Genomic DNA, 16,730 nt, shown 5'->3' on the forward strand with positions numbered 1-16,730 from the left:
CCCCCCCCCCTACTTAGGAGAGCACGACATCCACCTGAAGCGATCCCACCTCATCTTTCCCCTGCTTGGGAGAGCATGACTTTCACCTACCTCTGTCAAGGGAAAATACTGCTGAAATATGTACTTTATGTTTAAAAATTGTGTGCTATTTATAAAAATTGTTTTGTTCATAACTTTTTAATGAATAATGAGCGATGGAAAAAATCATTGATCTTAACCTCCTTGAAAGTCAAGATCAACATCAAGGATAGTAAGAAGTCGTTTGTGGCGGGCTGTGTAAAATAAACATTTACCTTTTAAATAAAAAATCACATTAAAAATTATATTTCGCACTTATTACTTTCACACTTAAAAGAAGGATAATTCATAACCGTGTTCCTAATTTGAGACAAAATTTGGAACACGTTGTAAAGTGATGAAGACATAAAATTTGGACTGCCTCTTTCAATTTGGGCGGTTGATCACTTTATATGACATATTCGGAAAGTACTTAATAAAAGAACACTTTATTATTGTGTTTTGAAAAGCTCTCGAGGTAAGTTATGAGAATATGTAATGAAAAATAGAGGTTCTATTTAAAAAATTTAACGTGACCTTGTCCTACCTTTTTTTTGGTAAGGCGGAGGACATGCCTACGTATACTCTCGGCTCGCGGAAAGGGAACCTATATGGGGCCTGTACCAAAACCCCCGCCAGTGTCCTTCATTGGTCTGTTGGGGGCGTCCTGGGTACGTGTGCAGCATGCTCCCAGGCCCATCGATTTCATCGGTTGACTCTGTCCCGCGGTGACCACATTGATTCCGATCACCGGAGCCCAATGGACTGTCTTCCGACCAGGCGAGGAGGGACACCAACCCCTTCGTCTCGCCTCTCTCGGTGTTATGAGGGGAGGGGGTATACTCTGCTCGGCCGAGTCAGGAGTCGAGTTTCCGCTCGGTCCCTGATCCCCTCACCCGGCGGGTGATTGTTATCGTAACCGTCACCCACCGGGCTCATCGCTCCGATGACGACTGGCCTCTCCTTAACCGGAGAGGAGCCAGTCGTCTCTTCTGCTCACCCGAGTCAGTGGGTCGCTAATGGAGGGCCTGGCCTCGCCTTCCAGCAACCCGCGGCGAACATCACCGCCGCTGAGGCCGCGATGATGCAACCGCTCGGGCCCTGGTGGGGGGAGGACTGCTCCTGCAGATGTAGCGGCCCTTGGCCGCCGGGCACTGCCGCGCAGACGCCCTGCCCCACTTCCGTATGCGGGCCTTGTCCTTTCTCTTTCTCATTCCGCCTCCTCCTTTCAGAGCATAATGCTCTCACAAAAGGAAATGGTCGTCTACGACCTCTCGCTGTCCAGTATAACGTGTACCAACACCGACAGCGAGAGGTCCTTGCCCATCACAAGACTAGAGCACCGTGTTCCGCGTCCCACGCGGAACACTCTTCGAGAGTGTGTTGCGCGGTATCCTGGTCGGCAGCACAGTGGTACACTGCGCGATCGACTCCTTACCGATGCAGATACTCACCAAAACATTCATGTCCGGTGAGTATCTGCGTGATCCGACAGGACAACCCTCTCCAGCCCTGTCCACCCATTAGAGCAGACAGGGGCGAATGGCCTATACGATCCGGTTCTCGGCGTACTGCGGGTCCGTTAACTTTTCGCGCCAGGCATCAGAGACCCGCAGCCATGTCCACGGCTCGCGAGGGAGTGTTGCCCCCGCATGCGGGCCGCCTTGACCCACCAATAACTTTTGGCGAATCCCGACGCCAAGAGATCCGCGGGGGGATCGCCGCTAAGACCGTATCCGGAGCTGCCGATCTTCTTAGGTCGGCGATCTCCGGCGACCACCAGTACGCGGACCAACGTGGCCTGAAGCAACTCCTGGGCATGGAGGCATTAAATACGCCGGTCATCTCCCTCAGGAGTCTTCCATCGGGCATTCGCCCACCTGGGAGCATGCCCGATGGCAGGACGACATTATGGGGGGGGGGATCTCACGACGCGGAGTTTCGCTTTCTTCATGAGCCTCAACACTCTGACTTCCTCTTTGTCCCTCAGGACCTCCTTCATCCTCGAGGCAAGGGCGTCGGCTAAGGCGCCGCCGTCGGAACCTTTCACCTCGAGGATCAGGGCCTCCGTTACTGCCCGCTTCGCTTTCAGCTCACTAATGTGGAACTCCTCAAGGCTAATTTCGCGAGGGGGCGGCAGAGGCGCGTCTCCTCAGCACATCGCAGGCGGCGGTGAGTTTAGTCACCGCCCCCTAGAGGTGTACGAATTACTTCAAATTCGAATCGTATCGCAATGGATTCGATTCGATCCGTTTTCGAATGTGAGAGATTCGAAACCGAATAGTTCGAAATTTCGAATCACTCGTCTATTTTATTTGCTTCATTTATGCAACTCTCTCTGTCTTTCCTATATCTCCTGCGACCAATCTTGTATCAGCGCTTATTAATCTTCGTGCAAGCGCGTACGCTTATTGGCTTACATTGCGAAGAAAATTTGTTATTCATTTTTTAAAATACTATTCATTTTGTTTAAGCCAATGAAACTGACATAAAGGTACAAATATAGCACAACAATTAACTGTCAGTATATGAAAATTTGATTTGAACTCGATTCGTTTTCGAATCAAAAGAATCCGATTCAATTCGATTGGGCGTAGATTTCAGATTCGATTCGATTCGATTTGATCTCACAAATGTTTGATTCACACGCCTCTACCACCCCCCACATGTGGTTCGTAATTTCATTCTTTATGCTTTTAGATCTCTCAATCGACTTTGCCAGCAATTCGATGATTTGGTTGGCCATGCCGGCCACTGCCTCGGATGGCTGCATATCGAGGTCTATTGAGAGGTCTTTGGCCTCACATACCCTCCTCACGTTCCTCTTGAACGAGAGGGCTCCGCGATGAAAGCCGCGGTTTAGATCAGGCGCAAGGCCTGATTGGCCTTTTCCCACTTGGCCTCGATGACTGGCTCTCATGCGAGGGGTCTTTCGTCGGCCTACTAGGCCGGATTCTCTTCACTGAAACGCTAAGCGGCAGTGGTCCCGCCCAACTGCCCTTTTCGTGCGATATTACCAACGTCTCCTCCGTCTTTCCTTAGAGGAGGCGAAGGAGCAGAGGGACTTCGTGGATTCCCGACGCATCAAAGAGATCCGACTGTGAGCCCCTGGGGAAGGCATTCTTTAAACCTCTTGGGGGAGGGCTTAGTATATCCCGCCCCATCGCTCGGGCCAGATGTTATGGCCACCGCAGCCTCGAGGTTTGTCCCAGGTTCATCCCTCATTTCTGCGTCAGCATAATATTCCTTCCCCGATGGGGGCTCGCAGGAGGGTCGTCACTACCGCCTCGAAGGCGGAGTACATCCCCGGCCATGGGGATTCCGCTCAAATCTATATCCTTACCAAGAGACAAAAATATCTCCACTCGCGATACAAGTCCGCAGACCCCGCGATCACTCCGTGTGTTGCCATCACCATCGAAGCATCCTCCTCCTCCTCTTCTAAACTTACCTTGCCTTGACAACGCCACCTAAAGTCAAGCCAATGGTGCCATCTTATATCTCCCTCGAAATCACAAAATTTTTGTATCAAGCATTTTTCACTGCATTGAAATGCAGTGTTCAAGAGATATTCGAGATGGCCGAGGTGTCAATTAAAATGGGACACCCTGTTGTATATGTATACAGGGTGTTTCCGGGTTAAACCGCCAAACTTAAAATTCAAGACCTCAAACAAACGAAAATTTTTCTCTGGACGATGTTCACAAACGATTCGTTCAAGAGATATTGTTTATGGGATGAGGCTTGTTGCCCCTTGCGTTACGTGAAACGCGCTTTTTCTCTTTCCAAATGCCAAATGGCTTATAATGCGTGGTGTACTATAGGAATTAATATGAATGCTGCTTGTTTAAAATCTTGCTTTATTGCCTTGTACAAAACGAGCTTACTATGCTAACTCAGATATTATGCTCATGAGAAAATATAAAATAGAAAAAATGTCATCTTTCCTTTGGAGGGACGACCGAAAACAGAACACGAAGCTACGCAGCAAGCGCGAACATGCTCGAAGAAGGGCGAAGATGATCGTGGCTCTCACATGACGACTTTGGGGGTGGGAGGCGTACAGCGAGTTCCTGTATGACGGAAAGCGTGGTAGACTACGACGCGGCTAAGGACATTCACGTGAGGCGGATTTACAAAAATTTCATGGGCGCGAGTTAATCGTTTCAAATTATTGATACAGTGTATACAAGGGCCGCCGCCCTTGAAAGAATCATCTTTCAACGAGAAAGAAAAGGAAAAAAAAGTGAACTTGCGTTTATAATAAAAAAAACTTACTTTAGTTTAACTAAATTTAACTAAATAAAGGTTTAAATAAATAAATTAGTTTAACTAAAAGTCTTTTACACGTTAGATTCATGAGATACTGTATCGCAAACAATATTGTCCCACCTCACTTGCATCGGTTACATAGTTTCAATTTGGAATTTTTTGGGAACGACTCAGTCAAAAAATTTGAACGTATTAGACAACAGTGGGTTGTGAGCATTCTAAAGCTGGAACTGGATGATACTTATAGGAGGATAGACTTCACTCGTGTACAACTTGTTCGACTTGCACGTGTTATTTCCCACCGTCTCCCTACTCACATTTGCGATTCCTTCTTTAATAAGCAAGCGAAATCGTCACATCTTTTTTTCTTGCGCGAAAGGAGTAGAATAGATTCGAAGTATTGCTGGCTATTGGCAAAACAGAGGGAAGAACTACTCAATAATAATATTAAAAATATTAGGCCTATTTGTTATTATCAAGAGACGATGCTCAATATCGATGCTGTCTATTGCAGTGATGGAGTGGCGAATGGGAATGTTGGATTGTCGTTGTACCCTAAGGTACAGAGTTCTACTGGGATGGTTAGAGAGATACAGATTGATCCTCAGCCTTTTCTGCCATTGATTCCTCCTCCATCGTTTTCCTCACCAACGAATGGCTGATTCGTGAATCCGTCAACCGTTTCCATACCTCCCAACGTACAGAACTTTTTACAATTGGGAGATAACTTTGCCTTACTTTCGAACAATAGATTAGAGTTAACGGTCGACCTTATTAAATGTAACGAATAATAAAGGCTCACTCAGAAAAATCAACAATCAAGACAGGGATACGAGTCATGTGTAATAAAAATTCGTTTAACACAAATAAAGAACGTAATAAAAAATTATACTATAATACATTAAGAGATGATAAAATTACATTGCAATGATATATGGAATACAAAATTAATATAATACAGACAATTGTTTCCACCTCAATCGGGTCATTTTCAATGTACATAAAACAATTAACATTCCGTAAATTAATAAATAAATTGATCGCAATGAATAGCTCGATGTATGCAGTCCAAAAATTAAAGGCATCGCTTGCTTATGATATTATCTAAATATTCAAATACATACAATTGTGTTGCATTCCTTGCAAAGCAACCATAATTATTTTAGTAGTTTAGTGCCTAATAAGCTACGTAAATATATTTACCTTGATTTGTCGTGGTGGTGTAAGGACCACAAAAGAAAAAGGCGCAAAAACACAACGTCATATCGGTAAAAATAAGCCATCATACGTAATCGAAGAACACATATAATCCGCGATGTCAAGCAACGTTATAAGAGAGGTAACGGTAATTTGGTAGAGGGCAAAACTTAAGAGGGAGAGAGAGATTGAATAACATTGAGGTATGAATCCGGCAGGGAATCCGTATCATTCTGTTTATTTATGCCATGTTTTTGTCTTTTTATATGGATCATCTCCGATATCAATCTCTTGTTGTAGGAAGCTTCAATGTCAAGAATTTCCACGCTGTCGCAATCGAAATTATGATTCTGATTCGTGCGATGATTAGTAATCACCGTTGGAGATTTTGAATTCCTATTGATATCGGATATATGTTCATGCAATCTGGTTTTTAATTGTCTCTTAGTCTGGCCCACGTAACTAGCATCACAATCATCGCAAGAAATTTTATAAACAACGTTTTAGTTACAAAGATGATCTAACTGGTCTTTCCCTTTTTTTATGAAATTCTTTAACGTGTTTGGTATAGAATATGCTAATTTACAATAGCATCTATTAGCAATAGGAATAAATTTTTCTGATATAGAATTCACGTACGGTATCGTAAAAAATTTTTCTTTGACCTTTTTGTCAGCTATTCCACTCCTAGAAACAGAGTGGAACTTTAATCTTTTTATTACAGAAGAAAAGATAAAATCTAATGGATATCCATTGCTTAAGAAAATATTAATTGCATTAATCAAATTGTTCTGCTGGAAACGTGGGTGGTATAATTTTATCTACGAGTCCATATATAACCCCTCTCTTATGGCATAGTGGATGATGCGAATTAAAGTTCAAGAATCTGCCAGAAAAAGTCTCCTTGCGATATAAATCGAAGACTAGCTTATTATCCTCAATAATCAGCGTCGTATCCAAAAAACTCAATCTCCCATCAGCACCTACCTCCATAGTAAATTGCAATCTTTCATGTAAAGAGTTAAAGGTATTTAAAATGTCAGTGATTTTTCAGATGGAGCAGCTAAAATGGTATCATCCACATATCGAAAGTAGAAAAGAAGTTGAAATGGTAATTTTTCAACTGCTATACTCTCCAAATCCTGCATTACCATATCTGCAGCAATTGGAGATAAAGGTGACCCCATAGGTGTGCCAAAAATTTGTTTGTAAATTTTGTTGTTAAAATTAAAAAAAGTAGAGTTTAAGACCAAACGTATAGCAATTAAAAACTCATCCAAAGGAATTTTAGTTTTAGTAGATATAAAAGCCCATCTTTTCTTAATGCTAATTCTATGGGGACATTCGTAATTCAATGGGAATGTCAATATCACTCAAATTTAGATTTGATTTTTCTGAGTGAGCTTTTATTATTCGTTATTTTTAGACGCGGGTGAAATGAAGCGTTATCATAGTAATTTTAATTTCACATGTATAATAAAGAGGACTGTTAATAGAAGAAACAATAATTATTAATAATAACCTTTTTTGTGAATTTTAGTTAACCCATATGCTCTGAGAATGATACCGTCCGTAGTGAGTAATTTTCGATATGTGGAATCGTCAATAAATTTTTCCCTTTTCCATCTGGCAAGCAAGCAGCGTAATTCATTTGTGATTTTTTTTGTCGGATCTTTATTGATAACTATATATGTACTATCATCTGACAAAATCCCTTCCATTTTTTCTATATAACTATCCTGGTTTATAGCGACAGTGACATTCCCTTTGTCAGCAACGGTAACCAATAAATCAGGATGATTTTTTAGAAATTCTTTAGTTACTTTTTGCCAATCACTTATTAATCTATCATTGAGCTTATTAATTGGAAAATCATTGTGGAAATTCTCCAAAATTGTCGTTGTATTATGTCTAACAAAATTGATTATATTATCCGGACGACCATTAATATTGTTTTCAATGTGTTTAATAAACTCAAATGTTTTATCAATATTATTTTTACTGATAGGCAATCCAAAACCTTCTCCCAACTGCAGTAAAAACTTTGTTTTAATTTAATGCATGAATTAAGGAATTTTATACGAATTCTGATGTTAACACTTAATTTGATTAAATTACAAATCTTTTTCAAAAAATCACATACATCTGTGTTAAAATAGTTTCTAATGAAAGCAAAAGTGAAATTAAAATTACTATGATAACGCTTCATTTCACCCGCGTCTAAAAATAACGAATAATAAAAGCTCACTCAGAAAAATCAAATCTAAATTTGAGTGATATTGACATTCCCATTGAATTACGAATGTCCCCATAGAATTAGCATTAAGAAAAGATGGGCTTTTATATCTACTAAAACTAAAATTCCTTTGGATGAGTTTTTAATTGCTATACGTTTGGTCTTAAACTCTACTTTTTTTAATTTTAACAACAAAATTTACAAACAAATTTTTGGCACACCTATGGGGTCACCTTTATCTCCAATTGCTGCAGATATGGTAATGCAGGATTTGGAGAGTATAGCAGTTGAAAAATTACCATTTCAACTTCTTTTCTACTTTCGATATGTGGATGATACCATTTTAGCTGCTCCATCTGAAAAATCACTGACATTTTAAATACCTTTAACTCTTTACATGAAAGATTGCAATTTACTATGGAGGTAGGTGCTGATGGGAGATTGAGTTTTTTGGATACGACGCTGATTATTGAGGATAATAAGCTAGTCTTCGATTTATATCGCAAGGAGACTTTTTCTGGCAGATTCTTGAACTTTAATTCGCATCATCCACTATGCCATAAGAGAGGGGTTATATATGGACTCGTAGATAAAATTATACCACCCACGTTTCCAGCAGAACAATTTGATTAATGCAATTAATATTTTCTTAAGCAATGGATATCCATTAGATTTTATCTTTTCTTCTGTAATAAAAAGATTAAAGTTCCACTCTGTTTCTAGGAGTGGAATAGCTGACAAAAAGGTCAAAGAAAAATTTTTTACGATACCGTACGTGAATTCTATATCAGAAAAATTTATTCCTATTGCTAATAGATGCTATTGTAAATTAGCATATTCTATACCAAACACGTTAAAGAATTTCATAAAAAAAGGGAAAGACCAGTTAGATCATCTTTGTAACTAAAACGTTGTTTATAAAATTTCTTGCGATGATTGTGATGCTAGTTACGTGGGCCAGACTAAGAGACAATTAAAAACCAGATTGCATGAACATATATCCGATATCAATAGGAATTCAAAATCTCCAACGGTGATTACTAATCATCGCACGAATCAGAATCATAATTTCGATTGCGACAGCGTGGAAATTCTTGACATTGAAGCTTCCTACAACAAGAGATTGATATCGGAGATGATCCATATAAAAAGACAAAAACATGGCATAAATAAACAGAATGATACGGATTCCCTGCCGGATTCATACCTCAATGTTATTCAATCTCTCTCTCCCTCTTAAGTTTTGCCCTCTACCAAATTACCGTTACCTCTCTTATAACGTTGCTTGACATCGCGGATTATATGTGTTCTTCGATTACGTATGATGGCTTATTTTTACCGATATGACGTTGTGTTTTTGCGCCTTTTTCTTTTGTGGTCCTTACACCACCACGACAAATCAAGGTAAATATATTTACGTAGCTTATTAGGCACTAAACTACTAAAATAATTATGGTTGCTTTGCAAGGAATGCAACACAATTGTATGTATTTGAATATTTAGATAATATCATAAGCAAGCGATGCCTTTAATTTTTGGACTGCATACATCGAGCTATTCATTGCGATCAATTTATTTATTAATTTACGGAATGTTAATTGTTTTATGTACATTGAAAATGACCCGATTGAGGTGGAAACAATTGTCTGTATTATATTAATTTTGTATTCCATATATCATTGCAATGTAATCTTATCATCTCTTAATGTATTATAGTATAATTTTTTATTACATTCTTTATTTGTGTTAAACGAATTTTTATTACACATGGCTCGTATCCCTGTTTTGTTGACTTAAATGAATCGAAAGTAGTATTTTCAAATCACCTATTGATGAACGGAACGCGATCTCGAACCACCCACTTCCGGTTTTGAATAACTTAGCTTCTTATCCCTTACATCGTACGGAGATAGATAAGAGGTTGTTGCAACTAGCGAAAGACATTAGGACCTTTTTAAGGGATGTGAATGATAGGATTGTCTTTACTCGTGTGGATAAGGATAGTGTGACGATAGCATTAGACAGACAGGTGTATATTTCCAAGGTAAATGAGATACTTCAAGACGAGAATACGTATGAGGTTGTTAGAAGGGATCCGACGAGGAGGATAGTAACGAACTTAAGCGCCTTATTAGTTGGTTGGAAAGAAAAAAAGTATATATCGGAATCCACATATAAAGGTTTGTTATGTAATGATGGAATACTTCCGAGGGCCTACACTCTTCCGAAGATACGTAAACAGGATTGTCCCTTTCGTATAATAGTTTCTTCGATAAATAGTCCCTTGTATTCGTTGGCAGTGTTTCTTCATAATATTATCATTAAAACAATTCCTAAGGTGGATAGTCATATCGAAAATAGTTTTAAACTTGTTAAGGAACTTGATGGTAGGCGGCTTAGTAATGAATTCCAGTTAATGTCATTGGATGTCGTTAGCCTCTTCACTAACGTTCCCATCGACTATGCTATGGACTGTATCAAAGACCATTGGAGCTTTATCTCTAGAGATTACTGTTTATCGGAAGAAGAATTCATTAAAGCGGTTCATTTTGTTTTGGATTTTACTTTCTTTGTTTTGATAGCGTTACTTATAAGCAGAATTATGGTACGCCTATAGTATGACTAGCCAACATATCAGAAACCGGTTTTTGAATTACTAATAGTATTGTTTACGACATGGTGCCTTGTGACCATGGTGAGCTTCCTAACTTTCGGGATAATCAATTATAATTTCAAAATTGTCTGATACATTAGTTTTTCGTTTTCTCTATTTCGAGATTTCCAAAATTTCTTTTCTTTTTCCTTTATTTCATTGTTATCTGTGTTTAATCCTGGCATTTATATTCTCGATATGGGGGCTCACCATGACAAGTTAATATTTGTTATATTTTATATATGTGAGTTTATGTTGTCTCTGAAAAAGGCTAAAAAATGAGCCGAAACATGTAAGCGCGTTTAGTAAAATAAAAAAGTTTTGCGCTTTATATATAGTCGTATTATTTGCGCAATGTCTTCCGCGCTTGACTCTTATTGCCCATGTTCTTTCTTAGTTCTTTTGATTTATAAGGAGTCTTGATTAGTTTGATTTGTTATACGAAACAAATATATAGGGGATAGTGGGAGAGTCTAAATCGGACCGTGTTCCAAATAGGACCTTTTTAATTTAAATGAATACGGTTAAGCAGATTTGCGTATTATTTATAATGTAAAGTCCTTATAAGACACCGAACATGCGATAGCAGTTTGACAGTTCTCTGTCATAACATTCATAAAATAGAGGCAAATATGTATTTTCAGTCATCTTGCGAAAATTTGTTTTAAAAAGAAAATCCTTGTAAATCATTATTTGAAAGGTGTTAAAAATTTGAAAAGTAATTGATTTAAGAAAATTAAAGAGTGTAGAATCAAAAAGTATCAAGCATTTCGTGATCACTTTTGCGGTTTATTATAAAATTTGTTCCAAAGTTCGAAAGGAACCGTGTCCAAATCGGACAGTATAGTGAATAACTTATAGGCCTGGTTGTAGTACTGGTGATTGGCTGACCAGATCTGATCCAAGCAATTAAATCAGTAAAATATCATGAGTCATCAGACTCAGATTAGTTGAGTTTTATTGATTTCAATTCTAATAATATAAATAGTCAATAATTTCTTTTTTCGAAAAAATTTTTATCTTTGTCAAATTGCACGTTTTTACTCAATACTAAGAGAAATACATTAAAATATTTTAAAATTTTATCTAAAAATTCATAAAAATAAGTTTTTGATCTGAACCAGGGGATTGTTCGATTTGGAACCGATGGTTCCAAATCGGACTGGGAAGAACGTTTTTACATTTTCCATTATAGTTTAACACAGGTGAGAGATACGTCAAAATAATCTGAAGCAAAAATGAAAGGAATTAAATGATCTTTCCAACGGCAGCTTCGATTTTACGATCGGACTTTATTTACGCCTTATAGAGAGCAGAAATTGCAAATAGGTCCGATTTAGACCACTCTCCCCTATATATATAAAAAATTTGAAATTCTTCTGTTTTAATTTACACAAGTATATAAAAAGTTAATAAGTTACATATCGCGCTTCTTCGAATTTTTTTAAAATATTTACATATTATTTAATAAGAATATATAATCTTTAAAGTACATATTTTTAACAAGAGCATAGAAGGCCATATTAGCAAAATGCCATGCTATTGTTTAAATTTGTATGACTCAAAATATAAACAATATAATAAAATAAAATGTTAAATAGCAAAGAGCACATTCAAAAATACATATAAAAATTAAAATAGAAAGTTTACCTCCAATGACCTTGACCCTACCACACATTACAAAGGTCATCACACCGAACAACCTTCGGAAGGTTTTAGCAGTAACCCATCACGAGACGAAGTTTTCGAAAAAAGTTAATACGATCTTGACTCACAATGTCAATGTCACGACCCTGAGTGACCATCGGACACTTTCAGCAGGCGAGGGTGAAAGAGGACGAAAGGGGATGAGAGAGAACAAAAGAGAGTGAGATAGAGCGGAAAATAGAAGGTTGGTGCGGGTGGTGGGAGGGGATGGAGTGGATCGAAGGGGGGAGGTGTGAGTGAAAGGTGAGAGACAAGAGAGGTGCATGTGACTGCGGACAGAGAAGAAGAGGAAGAAGAAGAAGAAGAAGACGTTGCTTCATTTTTCATGAAAATCATCACTTTTCGACCGCTTATATGTCCAAAACGGCTTTACCGACTTTATTTTTTTTGGCGCAAATTATTCGTGGCGATGCTACCTTTCAAGATGTGTTACGTGCGATTAAAAATTTTTTATATTTTAGTAGTTCTGTACCCCCCAAAAATGGACTTTGGTGGTTCGGGATAAGAGACTTGTAGTGTCTTTCATTTTCGTTTTCATTAATCCTAAAGTAGTTAGGATAGTTGAACATGGGGTAGTCAACTAAATCTTCAGAGATGGTATTTTTCCTGACGCTTGGCTGGACTCGTTGGTCATCTTCATCCCCAAACCAGGAGGACGAGGACTTCGACCTATCTCGCTCTTGTCTTGTTTTCTCAAACTTCTTGAGAAAGTTATATACTTTCGGCTCAGATGGTTCATAGAGTTAAATAATATACTACCAAGATGCCAAGTGGATCTTAGATCAAATCATTCCTGTGCCGACAATCTTGTCACCCTAACGAACTACATTTACAGCGGTTTTATAGCTGACGAGACTACAATCTTTGCCTTTTTGGATATCATTGGCGCCTTCGACAGGATCATTCCATTTATCCTCCTGGAGGACCTAAAGGAACTCGGAGTTCCTGCGCGTACAAGGAGATTCATCGGCAATCTAATTCACGAAGGACATATTTTTATAGTGGAAAATGGATGCCTCCTTGGCTCCTTCTGGTCCTATCAAAGCATCTCTCAAGGTTCCACCTTGAGCTCTTTGCTATTTAGCTTTGTAACATCGAATTATGTGCTCAGGATGGCTCTAACATTTTATTATATGTCGACGAAATAGTCGTGTTTATCATTAACGAGAATGCCAATAAGGCCAGACTTTGCTGTATAAGCCACTTTAAATAAACTATATTCCTTCCTGCGAGCCCAGGGCCTGGACTCATCACATGAGAAGTCCAAAAGGGAAGGGTCAGTAATCAATAAGATTAGTTTTTGGGCCCATCACCGATCAGTCTCGAAGTGTGTCGTTTTATTCTTCTGTCCAAGTCTCATTACGGCCTGAAATGGTTTTTTTCAAAAATGATTTGATTCGGAGGAATAATCATTTTTATATTTACATTTTATATGAGTTTTTGTGCTTTAGAGCAAATTATGATGTATTTCATATCAGGAGACGCGGTAGTGTCTCTTACTTAATACAATACATAACCTTTGTGATGGGACATATGTTTTCTTATCGATACGCGATTGAGTCGCTGAACGTTAATGATTTTGCAGGGCGCCTGAAAGGGGCTCATTTAAGCTCGTCCTCGCTAAGATCTAAAGGGACGCCGCGAATGACGCCCGTGTGAAGAACGCGGTAAATGGAATATAGGCGCGAAGATTATGTGACGCAAGAGTGTGATTGGCGATAAAAAAGTTAATTACTGCTGCAGTTCTAATTTCAACGAGGATCTTGCCACAACCGATTCTGCGCATGCTAACTATGTCATTCTTAATAGTTCGAACGATTAATCTCTTAATCATGACTTCGTGCCTGCTAGACGAAGATTTACTACCGTTAATAGCGAAGATGTGCACCGCAAAGGGGCCGCCGTCCGAAGTGAGGTAATGATTGTTAGTCTGTAGCAGAGATTCGAGGGGAAGGGTATTTGAATGCCAGTGTCGACATTTCTACCTGTTTGGCAGATTTTTTGAGCTGGGGGGGGGGGGCATTCGCCTTCTAGTCTCGCTTCTTTTATTCGAAAACTTGCCTAAACCGTTGTCCTTCATGGAGACTTTCATCAGAACATCGTCGTCAACCGCCGTTGAATTAGTTATATTATCCGCAGGATTGATAGTTGAAGAGATTGTCAGCAAAGAATTGTCCGGTGCGGATGTGGACTAGATGTCGTTCTGATCTTGATTTTGGGTTGCTTGTTATGAGTCAGGGACGATGTTAGGTTCGGCTGCGAGCTAATGAACTTGTTAAATTCCGTAAGGGGAACCGAAATCGTTGAAGAAAAGGAAAGAGATTGATTATTGGGCGAATCGGGGAGGGGGGAGGCGAAGTGCGCCCCTCTGGATTCCCACCGACGCCGATCAGATGGTCCGGCATATCTCCGGTGGATGAACTAACTAAATAAATGAGTTGCTAGGGCTGCTTTAATGAGCGCTCGATTATAGGAGACGAAGTCAAGAAGTGACCTCGGAGAAAAGACGCTGATAAAAAGCGAAAAGCACCAACAATACACACGAACAAACGAACTACGGACAGATAACCGAAACACGTGCGCACTGCGCGGCGATCATTACGCGAACCCCAGCATCAGCTACATATACCTGGGTTTGGGAGAACGGTGCGAGAGGCAAAATATCGGGGTAATCTATTCTTCTCTGCGCGCGCATGACAGTCTTAGAACATATACTATTGGAAGAGGAATAGACAGCTGAACGTGAAGTCAACATCTGTGCGATGAAATTAGGCGCTCATTCGATGCGTTTTTTGCACGATATGAACAAATGTGGCAAAAAAAAGTGACGCTTTGCCCCGTAGACCGAGATATTCATTGCCGAAATTAAGGACTATTCAGGTTAGGAAATCTGTCACATCGATGGCATAGAGACATGAGAACATGTAAGTGAAGCTAGAATAAATATCTTCTCCTTTAATTTTATCAAAATCGATGAGGAAAGTAGAATTCTTGAGTATTACCCTTTTATATCTTATTTTATTTTTTCAGTAATATTAATGTCAATATGCGCGCGCAGAGAAGGATAGATTGCCTCGATATTTTGCCTCTTGCACTAACACATAGTTGGTTAAAATCGGTGTAGTATGCCTACTAACGTAAATTGCAACAGCAAATCAAATACAATTTGGTAAACCTTTACATTAGATCCCCTTACAGGGGACACCTCTTCGATGACCTTGACCTTGACATATGTTATACTGGTGAAGGTACCGATCAACTTTTCCTTATAAATTAATCGGCAATCTCTTATAGTTTCTAAGATATTTAGATCTTCGCCTTACTAAATGACTTCCTTCTGTCAAGGGAAGTGAAAGTCGGATGCCCCTAAACAGAGGGGTAAGTGGAGTGAAACTCGCTTCGAATGGAAGTCGCACGCCCCTAAGCAGGGGGGAGATGAGGTGGAAGTCGCTTCGCGCGGAAAGTCTTGCAATATACATAAAATAACGAAATTTTGAAAATGAGTTTTATGTAAATATATCTCGAAAGCTATAAGAGACCGCCGATTAATTTATAAGAAAAAGTTGATCAGTACCCTCATCTCTATAATATATCAAGGTTATCAAAGAGGTGTCCCTTAAAGGAATACCTACAATTCATATATAAATCTAAACTTTTCATATTTTCGCACATGAAGTGTTGCACCGTACTTTTATTTGTCTAACTTTTGTGAATATATTAAAATAATATTGTGTCTTATATCGTAGGATACTAAGGATAAGAAACAATTACAACAAAAAATTTCGAAAATAAAGCTTATCGAAGAAAAACTACGTAACGAAGCCGAAGTAAATATGTAAAGCTTTTGAAACAATCTTTATCACACATTCTACTTAATATATTTACATAATACTTCTTTTTAGAACAACAATAATTTCAATAATGTAGGACAGACATTCAGACGAGAGTTATATAAAATGATGACGATAGAAGAAGAAACTTTACGCAATTTGAACAAGGAACAAGAAAAGATAAAAGAGTACATTGTACAGTACGAGAATAAAATGCGACAATGGAATACTATCATATCGTAAGTAACATTCCATACATACGTTCAATATATAATTGGTTTATCAAATATTATACAGCTTAATAGCATGCGATATAAATCTTTAAATACAATTATGTAAATATATACAAACAGAATCGGATTTATTTATTAGTTACTCGTATATCAAGAGACACGATAGTTTCTCGTGCCAAGTGAACGTGCAGCGTGAGGAACGCGCGCGAGTACGAGACCACACTGTGTCTTTACGTGAGCCGGTGATTTGTGAACGATTCGAGTCATTGTATCTCAAAAACGGCTGAACCGATCAAGTTTTAAATAGGTTCAATCAATAGCTTCAAAATAAAAAATTAGTTATAAAAGGATATGTATACAATATTTTAAGTGGAGGTTTGTGACTTTTGTGGAAAAAACTTTTATTTCAAAAACGAATAACAGTTTTATTTTTTTTTTGGTAAATGTATACTTTGGATTACATCTCATGTAATGTCCATTAAATACCTTTAAATACGTATTATTAATACGCGATGATCACATAGTTGTAGGGGAGAGTGTCATGA

The 16,730-nt window shown here is 38.8% G+C and overlaps 1 protein-coding gene across 1 annotated transcript in view; it reads left to right on the forward strand.

Annotated features, from left to right (window-relative positions):
- Positions 1-16,472, forward strand: part of LOC108726838 (uncharacterized) — a 17,319-nt gene extending 847 nt beyond the window's left edge. Inside the window, exons 2-4 of the mRNA XM_018454623.1 lie at positions 15,869-15,949; positions 16,025-16,191; positions 16,325-16,472. Coding sequence (XP_018310125.1) covers positions 15,869-15,949; positions 16,025-16,191; positions 16,325-16,472 — 396 coding nt within the window. The remainder of the gene's footprint in view (positions 1-15,868; positions 15,950-16,024; positions 16,192-16,324) is intronic.
- Positions 16,473-16,730: the final 258 nt, after the last annotated feature.

Source organism: Mycetomoellerius zeteki, unplaced genomic scaffold (assembly GCF_001594055.1).
Source record: "Mycetomoellerius zeteki isolate Tzet28-1 unplaced genomic scaffold, Tzet1.0 scaffold440, whole genome shotgun sequence".
NCBI classification, from domain to species: Eukaryota; Metazoa; Arthropoda; class Insecta; order Hymenoptera; family Formicidae; genus Mycetomoellerius; species Mycetomoellerius zeteki.